At 48.2% G+C, this 22,331-nt stretch overlaps 2 protein-coding genes across 2 annotated transcripts in view; one reads left to right on the top strand and one right to left on the bottom strand.

Annotated features, from left to right (window-relative positions):
* Mtor (mechanistic target of rapamycin kinase) overlaps positions 1 to 22,331 on the top strand; it is a 110,651-nt gene that overhangs the window by 30,361 nt on the left and 57,959 nt on the right. The window contains exons 24-28 of the mRNA XM_038333022.1: positions 1,186 to 1,278; positions 1,922 to 2,068; positions 6,365 to 6,507; positions 8,641 to 8,803; positions 8,926 to 9,071. Of these exons, the coding sequence (XP_038188950.1) occupies positions 1,186 to 1,278; positions 1,922 to 2,068; positions 6,365 to 6,507; positions 8,641 to 8,803; positions 8,926 to 9,071 (692 nt within the window). The remainder of the gene's footprint in view (positions 1 to 1,185; positions 1,279 to 1,921; positions 2,069 to 6,364; positions 6,508 to 8,640; positions 8,804 to 8,925; positions 9,072 to 22,331) is intronic.
* Angptl7 (angiopoietin like 7) lies at positions 13,768 to 18,146 on the bottom strand. The gene is made up of 5 exons (XM_038333023.1): positions 17,792 to 18,146; positions 15,588 to 15,688; positions 14,899 to 15,093; positions 14,116 to 14,314; positions 13,768 to 13,937 (listed from the first exon to the last, which is right to left on the bottom strand). The coding sequence occupies exons 1-5, from the start codon at positions 18,144 to 18,146 to the stop codon at positions 13,768 to 13,770; spliced, it is 1,020 nt and encodes a 339-aa protein (XP_038188951.1).

Genomic DNA, 22,331 nt, shown 5'->3' with positions numbered 1-22,331 from the left:
ATGCCATTTATTCAGGGGAGACAGGGAAGACTTTTCTAATGTACTGTCGTGTCATGTGAATTCTAATTGGTCTTAATAATAAAACCTGGAGTCACATATGGGGTAAATTCTGAAAAATCAGAGAAGTAAAGGAACTAGCCACTAGAGAGACCTTTTACCTCTACTGAATCCTTAGACCAAAGTGTGCAAGATCCTGTCTCCAAATCCTCAGACTGAATATGCCACACACTTCTGTCTCCTCCGCCCAGCAATAACCCTTCTTGTCTCCACCGCCTTAGTACTAGGATTAAAGCCAGGGGACTCCCAAGTATTGGGTTTAAAGGTGTGAGCCACCACCACCTGTCTCTGTTTCCCATTTAGACTGGATTGATCTTCTGTAGCTCAGGATGACTTTGAACTCAAAGAGAGCTAGCTGTCTGCCTCTGCCTCCCAAGTGCTGGGACTAAAGGTGTGTGCCACCACTGCCTGACCTCTATGGCTAACTAGTATGGCTAGCTCTGTACTCTGATCTTCAGACAAGCTTTATTTGTTCCAGTACAAACAAAATATCACCACCACTGTAGTTTAAACAGGGAGCTGACTCCAATCTCTCTAGCTGCAGAGTTACCTGGAGACACACTTAGCACCAAGTACACAGAGAGGTGGGCAGCTAGCATTTGTGGTACCCCCAGAGAGCAAGGTAACCCCCAAAGTGATGCAGGAATACTTGTAGCTAAGGTCTTAGATGAGACAGGGTTGTTAGTTAGGTAGTAGGGAGACCTCAGTCTGAATCAGAGGGTCTCCGATCAGCATCCTTATGCCTGGAAACTTCTTAGGAATGCAAACTCTCAGGCCAGATCTGCTGATTTGGGGACTTGGGCTGTGTCATAAGCCTCCAGGAGCCAGGGCCCACCAACATGTGCTAGTCACCATGAGCAAGACTAAAAGGCTTGGGAGACTTTGATCGCAGGAAAAACAGAATTGATGTTTTTAAATGATGACTATCAGAGATATGTGGGGAAATGGGCTGTGGAGCAAGAGGCCCGGACACTGAGGAAAGCAGACAGAAGCCATGGGGATTGGCCTGGCATTACAGCGGCAGGAAAGGAGTTCTAGGGACTCCCACAGAGCCAGCCAAGCACCGGAAAGTAGCTACCCTCCTGTTCTCCAGAGTAACAGCTTCCTGTGTCTTCCCCTTCTGTATAGTACCAGATCTTCATCCCCATGGTGAATAAAGTCCTAGTGCGACACCGGATCAATCACCAGCGCTACGACGTGCTCATCTGCAGAATCGTCAAGGTGAGTGGGCGCCCTTCTGCACTGAAGTCCCAAGAGATTTCCTTCTTGGCAATCTCGCAGCAAAGGACAGGCCAAGGCTAGCCTTTTAGCCCTGGGTAGGCCTGGCAGACATGTCTGGAGAAGGTGGTTTTTCTTCAGCAGTGTTGGCTGTGTGGTTTTTCTGTATGGTTTCTGTTGAAGTCTCTCACTTCCACCTATGTGGCTGAAAAGTGGCCGCATCCAGCTCGGAACTAACAAGCCTGACCTTGGTATAGTAAATTGTATTTGTGGACACTGAGGTTTGAGTTCTCACAATCCTCATGTATTTGTTTGAGATTACAAACAAAAATAATAGTTCTTAATCTTTTGGGTTGAATGAAAATAGGCAGCAAGCCCAGCTGTGTGCCATTTGTGCCCTGGGCATTTGATCTCTTTATTCGGCTCAGTTTGCCTTTGCCTGGTTTGGGGACTTACCTATTAAAGGTTTGTCGGTGACCCCCATGGGGAGCTCAGCCACCTGTGGTGATTTTGGACATACATGCCACATGTTCTGCTTGTTGAAATCCTGGCTCTTCCAGGCAGGACTATCGCGAGGTTCGCGAATGTTTTGTAAGCTGGGGGCATCTGGTGGAGGTGCAGGTGCTCAGCGCATCTCTGCTTGCAGGGGTACACACTTGCTGATGAGGAAGAAGACCCTCTGATATACCAACACCGGATGCTGAGGAGTGGCCAAGGAGATGCACTAGCCAGTGGACCAGTTGAAACGGGACCCATGAAGAAGCTGCATGTCAGCACCATCAACCTCCAAAAGGCAGGTCCACTGTTTCCAGAGAGCTTGGGGAGCAGAGCTCTGTTTTCCTTTCTCATTCAGAACTTTCATCTCTTGCTACCTTTAATTTAAACTGACCAATCAGCTTTTGTTTTTTGTTTGTTTGGTTTTTTTTAAGTCAATTTAGGCCATTGTTTCTGACTTTTTTACATTTATTTGTTTGCTTGCTTTGGTTTTTGTTTGTTTGTTTGCTTGCTTTATTTTGTTTTGGAATTATGTTGCTGTTGTTTTGTGGCAGAGTTGTACTGTGCAGCCCTGGCTAGTCCTGAGCTCACTGTGTAGTCCAGGCTGATCTTGAACTTGTAGCTATCCTCCTGCCCCAGCCACTCAGCTGGTGGTAGTACAGGCATGTGCTGCCTTCTGGGACATCTGAAGTGTTGTTGTTTCTGTAGCACAGATTGGCCTCTAACTCATGCACCTGCATCCTACATGCTGGGATTATGGGCAGGAGCCACTGTGCCTAACTGTAATTAGTTTTAATTTATTAGGTTTACTCCTTTTATTTATGTGCGTTTTGCCTGTGTGTGTGTATTTGTACCATGTGCATGCTTGGTCAGAAGACTCTTGGATCCTCTGGAAGGGGAGCTATGGATGGCTGAGAATCACTGTAGGTCCTGAGAACTGAACCCAGGTCTTCTGAAAGAGCAACATGTTTTTAAGACAAGGTTTCTCTGTGGAAACAGTCCTGGCCATCCTGGAACTCACTCTAGACCAGGCTGGCTGAGAATGCACAGAGATCCGTCTGCCTCTGCCTCCTGAGTGCTGGGATTGAAGGTGTGTGCTACCAATGCCAACAATAAATAAATTTTAGGGCTGGAGAGATGGCTCAGCAGTTAAGAGCATTGCCTGCTCTTCCAAAGGTCCTGAGTTCAATTCCCAGCAACCACATGGTGGCTCACAACCATCTGTAATGAGGTCTGGTGCCCTCTTCTGGCTAATTGTATACATAAACAAACAAACAAACAAATATTTTTTAAAAAATAAATAAATAAATTTTAAAGCATTTAAAAAAAATAATAATTGTTGCCGGGAGGTGGTGGCACACTCCGCTATGTCCCTGTTATCCTTTAGACACGCCTTCCCAGGCTCAGGTCACAGGAAACAGAAGTACCAGGCGTGGTAGTCCAGGCATGTAGTCCTATCCTGTAGGAGACTTGAGGCAGTAGGATTGTGAGGGGTTTTGTCTTATTTTGTTTTGCTTTGAGACAGGGTTTCTCTGTAGCCCTGACTGTCCTGCCACTTGCTCTGTAGACCAAGTTGGCCTCTGCCTCCTAGAACTGAGATTAAAGGTGTGTGTGTGTGTGTGTGTGTGTGTGTACGTATATATTTTTTAACATAGAAAATTAAGTATATTTTGTGTTTCCTTAGACCTTTTGTTACAAATAGCATTCCCAGGAGAACAGAGCTAGCATCTCAGTTTCTCCTGCTGCTGCTGTGGTATAAGACTCAGCAAGAGCCAGGCGATAGTGGCGCATGCCTTTAATCCCAGCACTCGGGAGGCAGAGGCAGGCGGATCTCTGTGAGTTCGAGACCAGCCTGGTCTACAAGAGCTAGTTCCAGGACAGGCTCCAAAGCCACAGAGAAACCCTGTCTCGAAAAACCAAAAAAAAAAAAAAAAAAAAAAAAAAAAAAAAGACTCATCAAGAGCAACCCTAAGGGGGCGGGTATATTGTGACTTACAGTCCCAGGGGAACTGTAATGACAGGGAAGGTGTGGCAGCAGGAGCAGGAAGCTGGCTGGTCACATTTTACCCTCACTCAGGAAGTGGGGCTGGGCTATGAATCCGCAAGACCCTCCCCTAGTGACTGATCTCCACATAAAGGTTCTGTAACCTTCCCAGACAGCACCCCAACCTGGGGAGCCAGGTATTCAAACACATGAACCTATGGGGACATTTCATATTTAAACATGGCAGCTGGTAAGCCCCTAATTAGCCATAAAATGGATATGGGCTGTTTCAACCGCTGCTTTTAGTCTTCTTGGGATCTTATTAAAATGTTTACTCTGATGTGGGATGTCTGAGGTCAGCCCTGATACCACATTTCTAACAAGCTCCCAGGTCTGTGTGTGGTACTTCTGGCCCATGGACCACACTATGAATATCTAACTTTCAGAGCTTTGCTAGTGAGTACTAAATTGTCTCTGCTGACACAGCCTGGGATCTCGTAAGCTTTCCACCGTGTGCCGGTTCAGAGCTTCTCTGGGGAACCCGAGCAGAATAGTCAGAGTTACTTTACCAGCTTGAAATGCCCCACTCCTCAGCCCCTCTGGAGACTGTGAGCAACTCCAAGTTGCATTTCAGCATGGTGTTTTCCTGTTTCTTAGCAGCTCCCTCTCAGCCTCTGGGAGAGGTAAAGAGGCAGGCAGGCCCGAGTCTCTAGCCAAGCCTTGGCGGTTGTACTTACATGCAGCATTAAACACTAAGGGTTTATTAATTATTGACTTCACTCCTCCACAGACAGCTAGGAAATGCTTACTGATTTAAGATGGAAGCGGTCAGGTAGCCATGGGTTAGGAGGAATTCTGCCTTTCCTCTGGGGTTTTCCTAATAGCTACTTCAAGGAAGGGCCAAGGTCATGAGTCACAGTATTGTCTCATGGTTCTTGGGGCTACCTGGCAGCACCTCACAAAGGGTAAACAGTCAGAGGTGAGAAGTACATCTGCCGGCATGTCTGCTATACACGGGTGCAGAGCGTCTCTCCGGGCAGCACCTCACAAAGGGTAAACGGTCAGAGGTGAGACTGCCAGTGTGTCTGTTATACACAGGTGCAGAGCATCTCTCCGGGCAACTGCCCTACACTGGAACTCTACTCTGCCTTGCAAACATCTCCTCATGGTCTTGTTTATTTCTACAGGCTTTCCTTTCCACTTAAGAGTGTTTTAGAAATTATGTCTTACGTGTGTATCTGCTTGTGGGTATATCCTTGTGCATGTAGGTATCCACGAACACCAGAAAAGGCATCGGATTCCCTATAGCTGAGTCAGAGGCTGCTGTGAGCTGCCTAATGTGGGTGCTAGGAACCAAATTCCCCATCCTCTACAAGAGCAATGTATGCTCTTAACCAAGGAGCCATCTTTCCAGCCCCTCTACCCAGAACTCAGACAATAAACATAAATGCCAACAGTCAGACAAAAGGGGGAATTTCTAGTTTATCTTCCCAAGAACAGACCAAGTTCCGAAACGCTACGCAAAATCCTCCATCGCTGACTCTTGAATCCATTTTGTTGAAAGCAAAAATATGCTTCCATATGTTATGTAATCAGAAATGAGATGGTGTATTTATCAATTGTTTAAAGTTTCTTCTGTTTTTCTGTGGTGCTAGGAATCAAATACTCTCAGCTTTAAGGTGTAGCAGTTCTTGCATGTTTTCCCAGCACTTGGAAGATGGAGGAGGGAGTACTCACGTTCAAGATCAAGTCTAGACATTGGGGACCTAGTAACAGAGCCCGGCCAGTTCAGGTCTGTGCCGTGTTGATGATAGCAGCCACTTTTTGTTCATCTGTTTAAGCTAGGCCATCTGGATACAGTTAGATGAGGAGCCTGAAGCTCAGTGTTATTGCTCTGAGTGGCTGGGTCAGGACTCCAAATAGGATTGGAGCTTCAGAGAACAACGCCCACTTAGTACACTAGTGTGATGTTCACCACTAAAGTTCATTACACTTGTTAGTTAAGATGCTCAGTGGAGTGGAAGCTGGCATGTCCACTTTATAAATAAGGAGACAGACACAGTGTATTAAGTAGTTGCCCAAGATCAGAGAGCCAGAAGTTACAAAACTGAGACCAGTTCAAGCCTTTGAGTCCTGGGTGTAGTTTTGGCCACTACACCAGAGTCTGATGTTCCACTAACATTCCTGCCCAAGCGGCCCCAGGAACACTTTGGGGCCAGGGATGGAGCATAGGGCCTCACACGTGAGGGTCTCAAGCACTAAGCCATACCTCAGCTCTGCAGAGCTGAATGCCCAGCTCACTTCTGCACTGCGGCCATCCATCTGTCCATTAGGTTCTGTTGAAGACACTCTGGATGTAACAGACCTGTCGTGCTTGTTCTGCAGAGCGAGTCCAGCCCCAGCAGGTAGCAAACGGGCCTTTCCTACGCTGCGCTGTGCTACGAGGCTCCCGCTTCTGCTTTTTGTGCTTTAATTAAATCTCTTTTTAATGTTCTGTAGGAACTACAGGTATGAATTACAAGTCACAGTAGAATGATGGTGACATCAGTGGTACTGGTTTTGCGATGGCCCTAGAGCTAATGGCTTCCTGTTGTCACATGTGTATCACAGGCCTGGGGAGCTGCCAGAAGGGTCTCCAAAGATGACTGGCTGGAGTGGCTGCGACGGCTGAGTCTGGAGTTGCTGAAGGACTCCTCATCACCTTCCCTGCGCTCGTGCTGGGCCCTGGCACAGGCCTACAACCCAATGGCCAGGTATGTGTGCCAGGGCTTCCTACCTGTATCCTTTCCCTGTCTGCAAGGCCTTTCTCTTCTTTTCTTTCTTTTCTGCAGTGGACACATTGCATATAGTGAGGAATAGTGGTAACTTAATTAATAGGCAGCCATTTTCCATAGGGGGCAGCAGAAGGAAGGCATTTATTCCAGTTTCATCAGCAGAGCAGGTTTACTGTGTTAGTAGTAGTCATGGGCTCCATACTCCATAATGATTTGGTTCCTCTCATTTATTTCACATTTTCTTTTTCTTTTGTTTTGTTTTCTTCTTTAATGTTTCAAAATGCTCTGTCTAGACGTTCTCTGTCTCTGTAGTGTATGGATCACACATGCCTAACTGATGCTCTGTGTCACACGTGTATGGATCACACATGCCTAGCTGATGCTCCATGTCACACGAGTGTGGATTACCCGTGCCTAGCTGATGCTCTGTGTCACGCGAGTGTGGATTACCCGTGCCTAGCTGATGCTCTGTGTCACGCAAGTGTGGATTACCCGTGCCTAGCTGATGCTCTGTGTCACGCGAGTGTGAATTACACGTGCCTAGCTGATGCTCCGTGTCACGCGAGTGAGGATTACACGTGCCTAGCTGATGCTCTGTGTCACGCGTGTATGGATTACACGTGCCTAGCTGATTCTCTGTGTCACATGAGTGTGGATTACATGTGCCTAGCTGATGCTCTGTGTCATGCGAGTATGGATTACACATGCCTAGCTGATGCTCTGTGTCACGCGAGTGTGGATTACACATGCCTAGCTGATACTCTGTACCACTCTACTACCCAGGTCATCCTGAGCATAATGTCATTCTCAGAGAGTCTGGTTTGTTTGTTTTATTTGGTTTTTAGGTTTTTGAGACAGTTTCTTTGTGTAATGGCTTTGCCTGTCCTGAAACTCACGCTGTATACCAGGCTGGCCAGGAACTCACAGAGATTCTCCTGAGTGCTGGAATTAAAGACGTGTGCCTTCACCACCTGGGAGAGGCTGTTTATTAATTTAGTCCCATTATAAATTGGGGATCCATTGTCAACTCTGAATAGATAAGGAAAGCTTGTTCCTTCATTTATACCAGGCTTGTTTCAGTGTTCAGATTTTCAGATTAGAATTTAATCTTTTTTTCCTACCATATTTCAAAATTACACACATTTGTCTAACTTAACCTTGAAGCGTGTAACAGAAAGTGAAGAGCATTAAGTTCTAACCCCACCATAGCAGGGCCATGTTCTGGTCTCCATTCCTCTACCACTGCAGGCCACAGTGCCTAGAAACATGGAAAGCATTTATGTTGGGGGCTGGGGGTATCCATCCATGTGACTCTGTGGGGATCTCACCTCCATGTTTTGGCCTTGGAAATGGCTCTTGTGCTGTGGAGATCGGCGGGGTGTCCTGTGTGCTTTGCTGGCACTTGAGTCTGTTGTCCCTCACGCAGTCACCCGGTCAGATGCTCTCGGTGTGTTTGGAAAGCAGTAGCAGATGCTGCCTTTGCCATTTTTGATCTTAAGAATTTGGACATTGTCCAGGCAATACTCCAAGAATCACTTAAGGACTGTTATTTCCTAAATCTGTTCGTGTTGAAGCTTTCTTTCTGGTCGTCCCAGTGTAGAGAAGTGCGCAGAAACCGCCACGAAACGTAACTGTGAAGAGAAGTTAGTTTGCTGTATCCTCCTCCCTGCCCCGCTCTATCACAGTCCCCTGGGTGCCATGTCTATACACGCCCTAAAAGATACAGTTGTCATTGCTCAGCTTGCCGATGCCTGTCTGGGGTCACAGCAGTTGGGAGTTGAAGCAGTAGGGTGCCCGAGTATGAGAGCAGTCTGGGCTGTAGTGTAACCCTGGGTCAAACAAGCAAACAGATTCGAGTTTCCTCCTTTGCTTGCCACAGAGCAGGTAGTGACCAGCAGTTATTGTGCTGCTTGGGGAAGGTTTAGATAACTTCCAACAAGCTCCATTAGGCAGCTTTGCTCCTTGTAACCAAACGGCAGTGCCAGAAGCAGGTTGATAGAGCTTGTGGCACCAGGCAGATTCCTAACATCCTTCCCTGCCCCCAAGTTCACAGGGATCTCTTCAATGCTGTGTTTGTGTCCTAACATCCTTTCCTGCCCCATGGGTTCACAGGGATCTCTTCAATGCTGCGTTTGTGTCCTGCTGGTCTGAACTGAATGAAGACCAACAAGATGAGCTCATCAGAAGCATTGAGTTGGCTCTCACTTCTCAAGACATCGCTGAAGTCACACAGACCCTCTTGAACTTGGCTGAGTTCATGGAACACAGTGACAAGGTGAGCTTTCCCTCCATTGTGCCAGTGGACGGTGGAAGGAAACAGCTGGCAGGAGGGGCAAGCAGAAACACAGCCCACTCTTACATGTGCCCCATCTACCATATTCCTGTGCTTTCCTGTAGGGCCCCCTGCCACTGAGAGATGACAATGGCATCGTGCTTTTGGGTGAGAGAGCTGCCAAGTGCCGAGCATATGCAAAAGCCCTACACTACAAAGAACTGGAGTTCCAGAAAGGGCCCACTCCTGCCATACTTGAGTCCCTCATCAGGTAGGCCCTGAACGCCTGTGCTGCTGCCTGCCCCACTTCACTGGGGTCCAGTGTAGAATTCAGCTGTGTGAAGTCTGCCGTCAGGTGTGCCTGGCACATGTGAATATGTGGCTACAGATAGCTGTCAATCCATGGTTGTCACTCCTGTCAGTCCTTACCTGCACGCCGTTGTTCTCCACCCTGTGCTGTCTGGTCCCAGTAAAATCAATGGGAAGCAGTTCTCTGGCCACAAGCCCTGGGAAAGACGGACAGATGGGTGTCTAGCTTAGGTGACACAGAGGCAGGGGCAGGTTTTAGAGACAGTCTTTGGTGCCCACTCTTCCTCCTTTGGAGTTCTGTGACTATGAAGAGCTAAGTCTGAAATGCAGTGATTTTTTTTTCACTGGTTCGATTTTGTTCTCTCCTCGCCTAAGATGGTTTGGAATCTTCTGGGTACGGAAAAGGCAGTTGTTTAGTAAATGTTGTGCTGTTAGAAGTTACAAGCAGCCAGAAACATGAGCCTCATCTCTCGAAGACTGCTCACTTCCCCCAATGATTTTAGAAATGGTAACTCTGGAATCTGGTATCTCGTGGAGATGCTAACGTGGTTCATCATTTAACTGCAGATAGCTCAGAACAAATCAACAGCTAGCGAGCTCCTGGGTAGGCCAGCAGACCCTGCTGAGCAGAGTGCTTCAGCAGCTGTGTTCTGTGCACACTCCAGCACAGCAGGCCACAAAGGGCGTGGTCCAAGAAGTCGAAACGGAATCCGACTTCTGCCCCATCCACTGAAGCCCCACGTGGAGAATTTGCAAAGGTGCTTTCCCATGGGGACTGCTTCAGCACAGGAAACACAAAGACCTGCATTTCTCCCTTCTACCTCTCACTTGTTCAACCTCATGTGATAGCTTACAGAAACCAGGGTAACTAACCAGGCTTGTTAACACTAACTTCAGACAGCTAGTTCAAACCTATTGTGTCCTTGCTGACTTTTCTGAGACCTGCTTGAAGCTCCTCATCCCTACCGTTGGTTTTTCCTTCTATTTGAGACAATCACAGAAACATTGAAGTTAATGGAATTTTCAGCAGAAAGATAGAGTATGAGCAGAACAGCGCTCGTTAGCTTTTTAAGCCAATGTAATGGGAAATAACCACAGTTCCCTGCAAATAGATTTGGATTTGATGCATTTTGTTTTATTTTGTTGGTTTAGATTTTTGGTTGTAAATTCAGATCAAAGGGAAAGTGTGCACTCTAAGCTACTCAGGCCTGTTCATCTGACGGAGCTTGGGTGGCTTTGGGAGTCTCCCCAGTGCCTTTCTGTTCAGCTTCTTCCACCTGCAGCTTTCTTCTCTTCAGACAGAAACTTCTCTCCCTGAGCACCGCTGTGTAGTGCTGACTGTGACGCCCTCTTTACAGGGAAAGCTGTTTTCTTGCTTCTGAGGAGTTGGATCTGTCTGTTTATTTTGTTTGTTTCTTTTTTGGGGGGGGGAGGAGAAACAGTCTTCTATGTAGTGAAGGGTGAACTTAGAATCCTCCTGCCTCAGTCTCCTGAGTTCTCTTTTACACAGACACCTGAGGAGAAAGTTGTGGGATCAGCCTTGGTCAGAGCTGCTGTTGGGAAATCGCCCCAGAGTAGGAGACACCTGGTGGCTTCTTCTGAGGTCCTGGCACTTTGAGTTGTGTGCCCCTGTGTGGGTCTGGTCTTGAGATGGGGCTCTCAAGTCACTGACTAAATTCCTTTCTTCACAGTGGCTTCTGAGTTCCTGCTCCTCCCCCCGCCCCCGTGAACTGTAGAATTCTTGTCTGTTTTGACTGTTAGCATCCCTCCCCTACACAGTGGTTGTTTTTTTCTGAGTTCCTGCTCCCCCCCCCCCCCCGTGCCCCCGTGAACTGTAGAATTCTTGTCTGTTTTGACTGTTAGCATCCCTCCCCTACACAGTGGTGGTTTTTTTCTAGTCATATTCCACTCACTAATTTATCTGTCCCCAGAGCTTATGGTAATACATACATTTAACATTAGCCAGCTATTTCTTATTTTTTATTTTTGCTTTTAAAAAACCAACAGTTTCCCTTTTTGCAGATGTGATGATGCACACCTGTAATGCCAGCACTCACCAGGTAGATTTGGAAGGATTTTTCCACTCTGGCTCCATCTGTCTGTTTCCTACCTGTGTGTTCTGGGACGAATTAAATCCCACATGTAGTCTTCAGGCTGGGTCAATAGCAATTGTCAATAAGACAATATAAACTGCTTGAAGCTCACATAGATGAGAATGTATATAATCACTTCTCAGGGGAGCAGGGGATTAGGAGAAATCTGATTTTAAGAAACACATCATACTAGCTGTGGGGCCTTGGTTATCTAGTGCACGAGAACAGTGGTCTGTTGGCCTCTCCTCTGTTCTTGTTTTGTGAAAGGGTCTCACTGCATAGACTTGGCTGTCCTGGAGCTCTCTATAGACCAGGCTGACTCCTGCAGAGATCCGCAGGCCTCTGCCTCCTAAGTGCTGGGATCAAAAGCATGTGCCACAGCAGCCCGCCCTTCTTCTCTGCTTTGCTATGTAAAGAATCTCATCAAAGCTGTGTGCTCTCTGTCTCACAGCATCCGCACAGTGAAGAACAAGGACTGGTGCTCACTGGGTGGGTCTGCTCCTGTTCCCAGTTCTCAAAGGACCTTGTGAGGGCGAACTGTCCTTGTCTTCTACAGCAGCACCCAGCTCTGCTTCTGGGCCCTGGTGGCTCTGTCCTCTCTGTCAGAGGCTGTGAGGGCACCATCTGTCAGCCAGTTCCAAACACGTGCTGGGAAGTGTGGGGGCTGGACTGCCTTGTTTGTCCTTCTTCACCCTCCCTCTTCCCCTCTGAAGAATTTCTCTCCGAAGTGTGGAGACCCACAGGAGTTCTTTAGGGCTCACGTTAAGTGGAGAACCATCAGCTTTTCTGTGGGGGTGCCTTGCTCTGCACACTCCTGTGGGGCCTGTCTTCCCACTCCTCCAAACCACGTGGTGCTGGGCACCTCATTCTTCTGCCTGCCTGAGGAGGTTTCTGTTTGGATAGCACACCCCCTTGGGACCCCTGTTTTATGCGGCCTCTCTTGTCACTTTATTTCTTTGAAAAATCCCCAAGGTTCTTTTTGTTCATGAGGGGAAGTAGATTCCTAGGACCAGACGTCCGTGGGTACAGTGAAGTTACTAAGTGAGACATGGCTTATCTTGTCCTGACTTCCTCCAGAGGGCAGCTCCTCTTGTAAAAGACCAATCCCCTGACCCCTGCCGTGAACCCAGGTTGGTATGGGCTGCCAGTGCCAGGCTCTGCTCCTGCTCTCCAGTGGCTTAGGCCCTTCCCCCTTCCTCCTATGCCACTCCCCCATCCCGCTCCCCCCTCCCCTCCCTCTGCCATTTTCTTTTTCTGGCTTCCTGCTCCTTTGGTTTCCTTGACTCAATGCAGAACCAACTCAAGGGTCACTGCTCATTCTGACTTTTTACCTGAAGTTTTTACCATGCTCTCAGTGGTAATAATAAGAATTTAGAAGAAAAAACTCAAATTTTGATAGTATTTATTGTAAAAAGAAAAAGGTATTTTGAATGTTTAGAACAGAGACTACAATCTTTTATTTTTACAAAGCAAGATGTTTCTTCTATGCAGCCTAAGTTTCTAACCACAGCACCATCCACCTTCATTTCCATTCTTCTCATAGGCAGTGTTTTAAAGGGCTCTCCGAGTCCATTTATACAGAATGAGTAAAAATGGGTGTGTACGTTTACTGAGAATGTTTGAAGGCCATACTATGATTGCCCCGGAGGCTGTGCTCACTCCCGCTGGTCTTCCCTCCCACATGAGGCCTTGCAGTGCTGTTCCCTGGAGACTGCTTGAAGCAAGTCCGCCTGGACAGCTGCTCTTTATCCCCACATCTTTGTGCCTCTTGAAAATCCTATACGCCACCTATATATACTCGGGAGGCAGAGGCAGGCGGATCTCTGTGAGTTCGAGGCCAGCCTGGTCTACAAAAGCTAGTGCCAGGACAGGCTCCAAAGCCACAAAGAAACCCTGTCTCGAAAAACAAAAACAACAACAAAACAAAACAAAAATCCTGTTGCATCATGGTGGTGCAGGCCTTTAATCCCAGCACTTGGGAAGCAGAAGCAGGTAGATCTCTGAGTTCAAGGCCAACCACTACATGAGTTCAGAACAGCCAGAGCTATATAGAGAAACCCAGTCTCCAAAAGAAAAACAAAACAAATCCCATAGACACAGGAAACGTCATGGGGTTGAAGAAGAGGAAGCCCCCTCTCCACCACCTGCTCTTTTTCCCAAGACCTCTCCTCCGAGAGTCACTGCAGTCCTCTTTACTCTTTTTGCTCATGGCATCTAAGCCTCAGTTAGAGAAGCTGGCTACAGTGACCTCTGGATTACTGTTTACCACAGTAAGTCATGTGGAGAACAGCTGCTGCTCTCTGGGCCCACGCAGTCATCCCCTCGAGGCACCTGTGGCAGGCCCCCCTAATGTAACTGTGTCGCCATTTGCTAGTGCATTAGTTCTATTGTGTGTACATGTGCTCACATTGGTGGCACAGAAAAAGTTCTCTCGGGCTCCTTAGAGAGTGGCTTTTTGTTGAAGATGATAGACCATTCCCTTCCTACTCTCCTCCCATCCTGCTCTGCCTCGCTCAGCCTTCCACGTGCCTCACTCCAATAGCTCTGCTTTGCAGCAGCCTTCTCTTAGGGCTTGAAGTCTTCTGGACGGATCTTCATCTCCACTCGTTTGAGTGAGTAGTTGGCTCCATGCCAGCCGTACCAAGTGATGCCATCCATATGTTTCTTGTGCTCCCCCAGGCGGTAGTACACCCCATTGAGGTTGGAGTCTGTGCAGCAGTTGTACCAGTAGCCACCTGGCATGAGAAACAGATGAGGCTAGTAGGCTGGGATGGCTCCCTAGGCTGTGGCTGACTGATGGCATTAAAGCTGGCAGCAAAGGGACCGCCACAGCCAGAGCACAGATGTAGTTCACTGCTTGTTCTCAGCGGGACTGCGGGGCCCCAAACTTCGTCCCAGTCTCCCAGGCCTCACCTTTACGGAGCTGTGCACACTTGTCCAAGCAGTTGTCGTTGTCCTTGTCCTTGGTGCTGAAGACTGTGTTGTTGTGGTAGAGGAGGGCATCCTTCCCCACGTTGCCACTGTAGTTCCCCAGGAAGAGGCGGTAGCTGTTCGGCTCATTGCCCAACGCAAAGTGGCTGTACTCTGCGTAGCGTGTGTTGCCCTCCCAGTCCTGGCAAGGAGGAGCAGAGTCTTAGGGAAGCTGTAAAGGACTTCGTTTCGACAGACCCTGAATCCTTCCTCTCTCTCTAGTTCCATAGCCAAATGTCTCCTTCATGATGGAACTCTGTTAAGACTGTTACAGTTGACCCTGTTATCTGGAAGCTAGCAAACACAGGTCTGAGACCAAACATGGGTCTGGACTCACCATATGACCTGGATTGTTCTTTCTGTGCCCCTTCATGTCTGTTGGACTTTTGTTTTAAATCTCCCTCTGAGATGCTATCGGAGCAAGTAGGGACATTGTACTTGAAGCTTCTAGAGTGCCACCACCCAGCATTCCTGAGATTTGTACTTAAAAAGATCCCAGGCAGAGGCATGTGTTTCTATCTCTCTATGGTTTACCCTGTTGTGGCCTGCGTCTCCCCAGGTCTGGGTCAGCAGTAGTTTAACTTTGCTGAGAGGTAGGAAGAAGAAAAAATCTTCCTCAGCTGTACCGAAGCTTCAGGGAAGCTGCAGCAGTGGCCGTCCAGACCTAATGTAAGCGGACCATGGTGGTGGCTTCCGAACCCTCAGGGCCTCACAGCTCACGCTTACCTCCAGCTCCACACGGAGCCGTGTTGGCTGTCTGGTGAGCCGGTGGATGTGTTCATTCCCTAGCCAGAAGTCTCCTCGGATGCTGCCAAAGCCCTGCTTATACTGTCTCCAGTCTTGGTAGAAGGAGACAAGGCCACTCTTGCGTCTCTGGATGATGGTCCAGCCTCCGCCTGAAGTTTCCATATCACAGAACACCTGAAACAGAAGATCCTCTGGGCAGGGGTAGGAGCTTGAGGACAGACTCCCCCACCTGTGTGCTGAACCTACAGGGTCAAGCAGTCGGTCTATGGCCTCTGCACACTGTAGCAGAAATATTGCTCCAGTGTGGAGGGCCTGGGGCACTGTGGTGGTTAGCTTGAGGATGTAAATGGAGGGGGGCATCAGGAGAACACAGCTTAAACGGAAGAATGAGGTTCTTCAGCGTGCCTTCTTCTAATGTCTCCTCTCCTAGAGAGCAGTTGTTCTAGGACTTTGCCGGAAGTGTGAGCTAGTAATGTGTTGGTAGGAATTAGAGTTAACATTTTGACTGGTGATTTGAAAATAAGCAGATGGCTGGAATCTGGAGGGGAAAATCCCATAAACTGGGCACTCTCACAGCTCCACCATGGGTCCATTGTTTCTCTGAGTCTCTCTGTCTGTAGACCAGACCTTTAAGGACAAAGGGTAGGACATGGCAGTAGCGACCTCACCTCCAGCTCAGGGCTGCCCAGGAACTCATCAGGAGGAAGCTTGTACACTCCAGAGATGCGGTAGTTCTTCTGGTAGAGGGAGTAGCAGTCATAGATGGCATCTGTGGGGGACACCCAGAGTGAACAGGGATTTGGGCCCTAGGGATGGGAGGGCATGCCTGCTGCATCCGAACTGGATTAAAAACAAGATTTTAATTCTACCGAAAGGTGCCCATGAGTAGAAGCAGGTGTCACGACTGGGGGGCATGTTTGGGCTTCCTTGGTTATAAAGCAGTGGAATAGGAAGGCCCTCACCTGTGCCAAGGGAAGCTCCAGGGCAGGGCAGGTAAGACGCCCTGTTGTAGCCGGACCCTGAAACTGAAATGCTGTGGCCTGTGAAGGCCATTTGACAGCTGCCCTGTGAGTAGCTTCAGGCTTCTTGGGTGGGACCTCAGCCAGGGGCTAAGTTGCAAATACCACAGAGGACTGCTGTTTCTTGGTTTGTTGTTTCTCAGGTAATTGCTACTGTGAATTAGGGAGACAGATTTGAAATCTTATCCCCTCCCCAATCTCACATTGCTACATGTTCAAATGAAAACCAAAACTCCAAGGAGCCTATTGGGACAGTTCCGTGCAAGTTTTGATAAACAAGGAAATGAGACATTCCCACTTCCCCTTGGGCTTGATTTAAAAGCTTCCTTGGCTGCTTTGAGGCTGCTCTGTGCTGGGTTTTAGGTCCTTGTTGTGAATAACAGAGCAGGGCTTCAAAGAAGCAGCTGCTTCTAGGGGAGTCTGGCTATGAAGGAGACACTTCCTGCTCCCGGTCTGGGGACTTTCTAGGGGAGTCTGGCTATGAAGGAGTCACTTCCTGCTCCCTGTCTTGGGACTTTTTCCTTGGTACCTGCTGGCACAGGTGGAAGCGGGAGCTCCCAAAGTTCCTGTTTTCGCACAGGCCATATTGGGGAAGGGGAAGTGAGGTACACCTGCCCTCCCAGGAGACTTCAGTAGCAAGAAGTGGCACAGCCTCTGCATCTGGCTTGTTCTTCCGCGTGAGCAGTTTCATCTCACAGACTAAATGAAGGCTCGCTTGTCTGGTAAATGAGAACACCTATCTTTGGGTTCCCAAACCGAGGATCACAAGGTTCATGCTTTGAAACAGGTTTATATATTTGTTTAATTAGCTAACGACTTTTAAGGCTTAATTTTGGGCAAAACTTTTTATTTGTCTGAACCAAGGGGTAGCCAGGGTCTTACTCGCCGAAAGCCAATCATATCTTCTTGATTTGGTTTGTAATGCGCCCAGCATTATAAATCAAGTGAAATACTTCACCTATAGGATATACTCATTCCAAATGTTTTCCAATAGCATCAGAAAATTAGATTTATCTCTGAACAGCAGATTCATTTATTGGCCTGCCTGTGCCAAGCTAACCAAAAGCTGAAATATTATTTTCCTGCATGTGCCTTGTTTTCAGCCACTAAAGATCGGCGTTTCAGCATTACATTTGCTTATGTTTTGTGTTATTTGGGGGAGTTTTATTAGCAAACATGGGGAAAATAGAACTGTAGAATATCAGGGTGTCTGTCCTTTCTTGAGCACAAAGGTGTCGGTCAAAGGTTCAGGCTGTGTCTGCACTGAGATGAGCTAGGTGGCATTTGCTACCTCTGTGCACGCAGTCCTGAGGATGCGCAAGCACTGTATGGGGTGAAACTTAGCATCCATAGCACAGCTGCTACCGTCTACTATTCGTTCCTGCTTCTTTGCATCTGTCAGAGCCCGGAAGTATAGCAGGGCCACACTAACCTTGTGTGACTTTGGGCAGACTTCACGCTTCAAAGGGGAGTTCAGACTCCTCATTTGCTGAAATTTTATGTGATTCAGATGGCCTGGATGGAGCCAGGCATGATACTTCATGCCTGCAATTCCAGTGCTTGGGCGGCTCAGGCAGCAGGATCCAGAGTCCAGGGCCTGCCTAGGCTATATATATAGTGAGCTTGAAGCCAGCCTGGGCTACATAAGACTTTGTCTCAGAGAGAAACTGGTAGGTCTTGGCTAACCTTGCAGGACATCACTAACCCCCAATGAGTACAAAGTGAACCTTTAACGATAATGCACCCCCCAAAGGCTCCCCAAAGTTGTCCTGTTGAGCAGGACATCCAGAAGCAGTGCTGGGGCCAGGAGACCTCATTGGGGATAAGGCGAGGAGCACATGGACAGCACTTACCTGCCGAGGTCTGCGTAACTGTCTGAGCCGCCTGCAGCTGCATGATATCGATCTGGTTGTTCATCTCTGAGTACTTGCCCTCGGCCACTGCGAGCCGAGCCTCCATGCGCTTGCTGCTGCTTTCCAGCTCCATCACCTGCATGACCACACTGACCCAGTCACTCTCCTGCTTCTTGCTCAGCTCACCTAGCAGAGTGCTGAGGTTGGCAACCTGGGCTTTGAGCTCCCTCATCTCCTCGCAGCACACAGCTGCTTTGAGCTGCGCAGGTGTCTTGCGCTTAGGAGGCTTCTGCAGCCACACTGGGTGGCTGACAAAGGCCACAATGATAATGCATAACCAGGTCTTCCGTAGCATTGTCCAGAGGACTGTTGAGACGTCTCCTGTAGAGTCTGTACCTAGTGGAGTCTGTGAAGATGCGGGAAGCTGAGTTTTTAACTCACACTAGCAGTTTTCTTCCTTCCTAGGGGTCTCCTTTCTCTGCACTTTCTTAGCCTTTCTCAAAGCTAAAGTTCTGAAGAGGACCTCAGTGGGTGTCCGAGTACTTTCCTTCCCAAGTCTGAATGCCCCACCAAAGCAGCATCTTAAATATTGTTAGTGCCTGTACCTCCACCCTACCATGCTGTACTAAAGCCCCTCCCACCTCATCTGGGAGGTCAGGTGCCTGTTGAGTGAGGTCAGCACAGAGTTAGGCCAGCGGCGAGGAGGAGGGGAACGGAGCGAGTATTTGTTTCTTTGTACAGTCTCTGGGCTCAGACAGGAGGCTGCGAATTTGTTTCCAGTTGCGCCTATTAGATTATACCCCTGCCAGCCACTGGCTCAGCTCTATCAGCAGACGGGCAGTAGAAGAGTTTCCAAACTCCTGTCTGCAGGTTACATAACGCAGACTGAGGGTGAGGTAGTGAGCAGGAGTCAGGACTGAGACTGCTGAGCTAGGGAGGCCTGCTAAGGCCATCCACGGTGTTTCCTTGTGGTTCTGAGCTATTTGGACATCCCACTGAGTGTGGGCAGGCATGAGTTTTAACTGGGCTGGACACCTCTTTTTCTGGTCATCATTCAGTGCTGTAGAAAATCCTGCTGAATCTGAATTAGTAGTTTGCCTCTGTGGAACTGTCTTCCTTTTCACACCTTCCTTCCAAAAAGATGGCTTGACACTTTACAAGGAGGTGTCACAAACTTAGGACAGAGAGGAAGACTCAGCCCTGCCAGGCATGGCTCTGGGATTGGTCACCCACACTTCTGTGTCAGAGTCTGGGCAGCAGGGAATAGGCCCAACTTTTGCCTGAGCTTCAAACTTAGAGAAAAGACTCCCTGTCACCTAATCAATCCAGATCAGGAATCTAGATTCCCTCTCTCCTTGCAGTGTGGTTTGCAAGTTGCTGTTAGTCCTCCTGCACCTTCGTGTGCCTTTCCTGAGAAACGGGGTTATTGCAACCTTGATACTTGATACTTGAAGTGCTAAAATCATGTAAAATCCTGGAACTTTTCCCTAAAACGATATGCAAAGGTCCCACTGTCCTTACTGCAGGAGCTGTCTTCGGAACGTGTGCCACTGAGACAGTCACTTGACTTGCTGATCAGTGTGGGTCCCATGCACAAACGTGACACTGCACAGCCCTTCCTACCATACCCCTCTGAGCCTTTTCCGGCAGGGTGTCTGGGCCCTCAGACAGTGGTTCTGTTCGGGCAGCCCAGGTGAGCAGCAGGTTTACATTTCTGAGGAAAGGGCGTTAAGGACTCTGACAGGCCACTTCTTGTTCCCCTCACCTCCCATCTATTTCTGCCTTGGGAATCGGATGTACGTGGCATCTTCTGGGTTACCTGCTCAGAGATTGGGAGCTGGCACTGTGCTAGTGTGCTCTTTTCTCACTTCCCTTAGTGAATAGCTGCTTTAGCAGCCTTCACTGGCTCCGTGGGGTTCGTTAGTGTTTACCGTCATTCAGAGTCTGCTTAGCCCTGTGGTGCTGCCTAAGGTAACTGCGTGTTTCTCCAGTGATGCTGTGCTTAAGCCATGAGTCACAGAAGTGCTGTGTACCATATGATCCTGTAAAGAGCATCCCAGGTGATTCTGCTTCCCTAGAACCACAGAGAGCTCTGGGGACAGGCCAACCTTTGCGATAAGTATAGTCAGCCAGCTGGTTAGCATTCAAGCAGAGAATATTTGCCTTTTGTTCCTACCTCACACCACACACAAAATTCCAATTCTAGATTTAATTTCTGGATGTAAAAGCCAAAATCATAACACCATGGTGTAGGAGATTACCTTCAGCCTTTTGAGATAAGCCAAACACTAACACAGCCAACACAAGGGAAAGCATTAAGACATGCCGGCCAGCTGTGACGGCACTCTCCTAATATCCCAGAACTCAGGGCAGAGGCAGGAGGAGTGTACGTTTTGACCATTTGAGCTATATAGCAAGTTCAAGGCTAGCCTGAGCTACATGGTAAAAAAAGAAAAGGAAATGCAAGAAAAATAGTCATTTCCTTTCAGTAGAAGACACTGAGGAGCCAGGCATGATGGCACACACCTTTAATCCCAGTACTTGGGAGGCAGAGTCAGGTGGATCTCTGTGAGTTCGAGGCCAGTTTGGTCTACAGAGTTCCAGGACAATCAGGACTGTTATAGAGAGAAACCCTGTCTACAAAAAAAAAAAAAAAAAAAAAAAAAAAAAAAAAAAAAGACACGTAGAAGAACTAGAAAACCAAACAATGTTTGCAATGTATACTCTTGGATTCAGGCATATAAAGACCTCTCCACCCAGTGGCTCATGTGAGCAGACACTGAGTTCAGGATGGAGGAGATGTGCAAGGCTCTGCATCTCTTGAGTGCGCATAGAAACACACATTCCAGAGCTGGAGAGATGGCTCAGTGGTTAAGAGAACTGGCTGTTCTCCTACAGGACCCGAGTTCAAGTCCCAGCACCCACATGGCAGTTCATAACTGTGACTCCAAAATCTGACACACTCACACAGACATACATGCACACCAATGCACATAAACTAAAAATAAATTTAAAAAGAAACACACATTCCAACCACAGTAAGACGCCACTACACACCAGTCAGAAGGGTGAGAGTGGAAAAGCTGAAAATAGCAGATGTTGACAGAAAAGTAGATTGTTTGGGTTTTCATGTTTACTGAGGGAAGTGTGAAGGGTGAAACCACCATGTTGTCGTGCAGAGCTGAACACAGCCTGTGACCTGGAGTTCTAGGTATCTTCTCAACAGCAGTGCAAGCACATGAGCTCGACAGACACACTCAGGAGAGTTCATGGAAAGGCCTCTCCCAGGAACCAAGCTGAAATCTATCTGTCAGCAGTCGTATATGCAGACCGCAGCGTCTCACACAGCGGATTACTGTTCCACAGCAGGAAGGGCAGGTACCGCAGCATGTAGTAGCGTGCTGTGTCTGACAGAGCATGAGACCAGGCAGTCACAAGTTCAGAATCTAACAAGCAAAGGGCTGGGAGATGAGTCTGTTTAACAACACTTGCTGTGCTTGTAGAGGACCAAGGTGTGAGCACCAGGATCCACCTGGTGGCTCACAACTGTCCTCAGTCCCAGTGCCAGGAGATCCAGTGCCCTTGGTTGACTTCTGAAAGCACATGCATGTAGTGCACAGGCATCTATGCAGGCAAATCATTTATACATATAAAATGAAACTAAATCTTAAAAACAACAGACCCAGCAGGCTAAGTGTCAGAGGTCAGTGACAGTCACCATGAGGAACGGATGGTGGGCAGCAGGCAACTGGGAGCTGCAGTGCACTGCTCTGTACTTTGTCTGGTGAAGTCCCAAGTGTCCTTCCTCTGGTAATTCATCTGTCTGTGCACTTAGGGACATTCTTTCATGCGTATTTCCTTCTAGAAATTGTTTAAAAATAAATGATGCACCAATTATGGAGACTAGTACCTGACTCGGAATTGAAGTATAGTAAATCTCAGGCATTTCACATTGTCACCTCAGTGGGAACATCTCTCCTGACTCCCAGGCTGAACTCGATCCTCACATTATTCTCCAGTTGCTTTATTTCCCCATTTGTCCCATTACATGACATTTGTTTCCGTTAGTCCTTTTTGTATCTGCCTATGGCCCTAACCTATAAACTCCATGAAGGACAGGCCTTGTCTGTCTGTCCTCTCTGGTAGCTGCATCTGGCACTCAGCACAAAGCCCGAGGTAGAATACCTTACTGGATCTATGAGATGGAGGTGGGGCTCCAAGGGGAGTCCCTAATACCTACTCTGGGACTTACAGTCTCTCTGACTTTTGTCTCTGTAACCGTGAAATGTATCAGTGGCGACACCACTGTCATCTCAGTTCTTTGGGACACTCACTGTGTGTCACCTCTCTCCTAAGCTCCCTCCTTACCACAGAGATAGGCCAAGTTTCCTTTCCTCTGACATCAGAAGGGATGGACGGAGTGTAAGACAGCCCATATTGCTTTTACAAAAGGCACACCTGGAAGCTGCCTGATCGCTCCATGCCTGCCCTTTAGTGTTTCCCATGGTGTCCGCATGCTAGACAGAGTCCCGGGTCTTGG

Source organism: Arvicola amphibius, chromosome 6 (genome assembly GCF_903992535.2).
Source record: "Arvicola amphibius chromosome 6, mArvAmp1.2, whole genome shotgun sequence".
Lineage (NCBI taxonomy): Eukaryota > Metazoa > Chordata > Mammalia > Rodentia > Cricetidae > Arvicola > Arvicola amphibius.
Note: the sequence above shows the minus strand (reverse complement) of the source record. Positions and strands in the feature narration are given on the sequence as shown.

Bases quoted from the DNA above. Each gene is read 5' to 3' on its own strand.
- Angptl7 (XM_038333023.1), bottom strand. From the start codon at position 18,146: ATGCTACGGAAGACCTGGTTATGCATTATCATTGTGGCCTTTGTCAGC. The intron at 15,094-15,587 runs GTGAGGTCGCTA...CTTCTGTTTCAG, and splicing joins TGGGCAGCCCTGAGCTGGAG to GTGTTCTGTGATATGGAAAC. The intron at 14,315-14,898 runs GTAAGCGTGAGC...CCTCCTTGCCAG, and splicing joins GGCTCCGTGTGGAGCTGGAG to GACTGGGAGGGCAACACACG.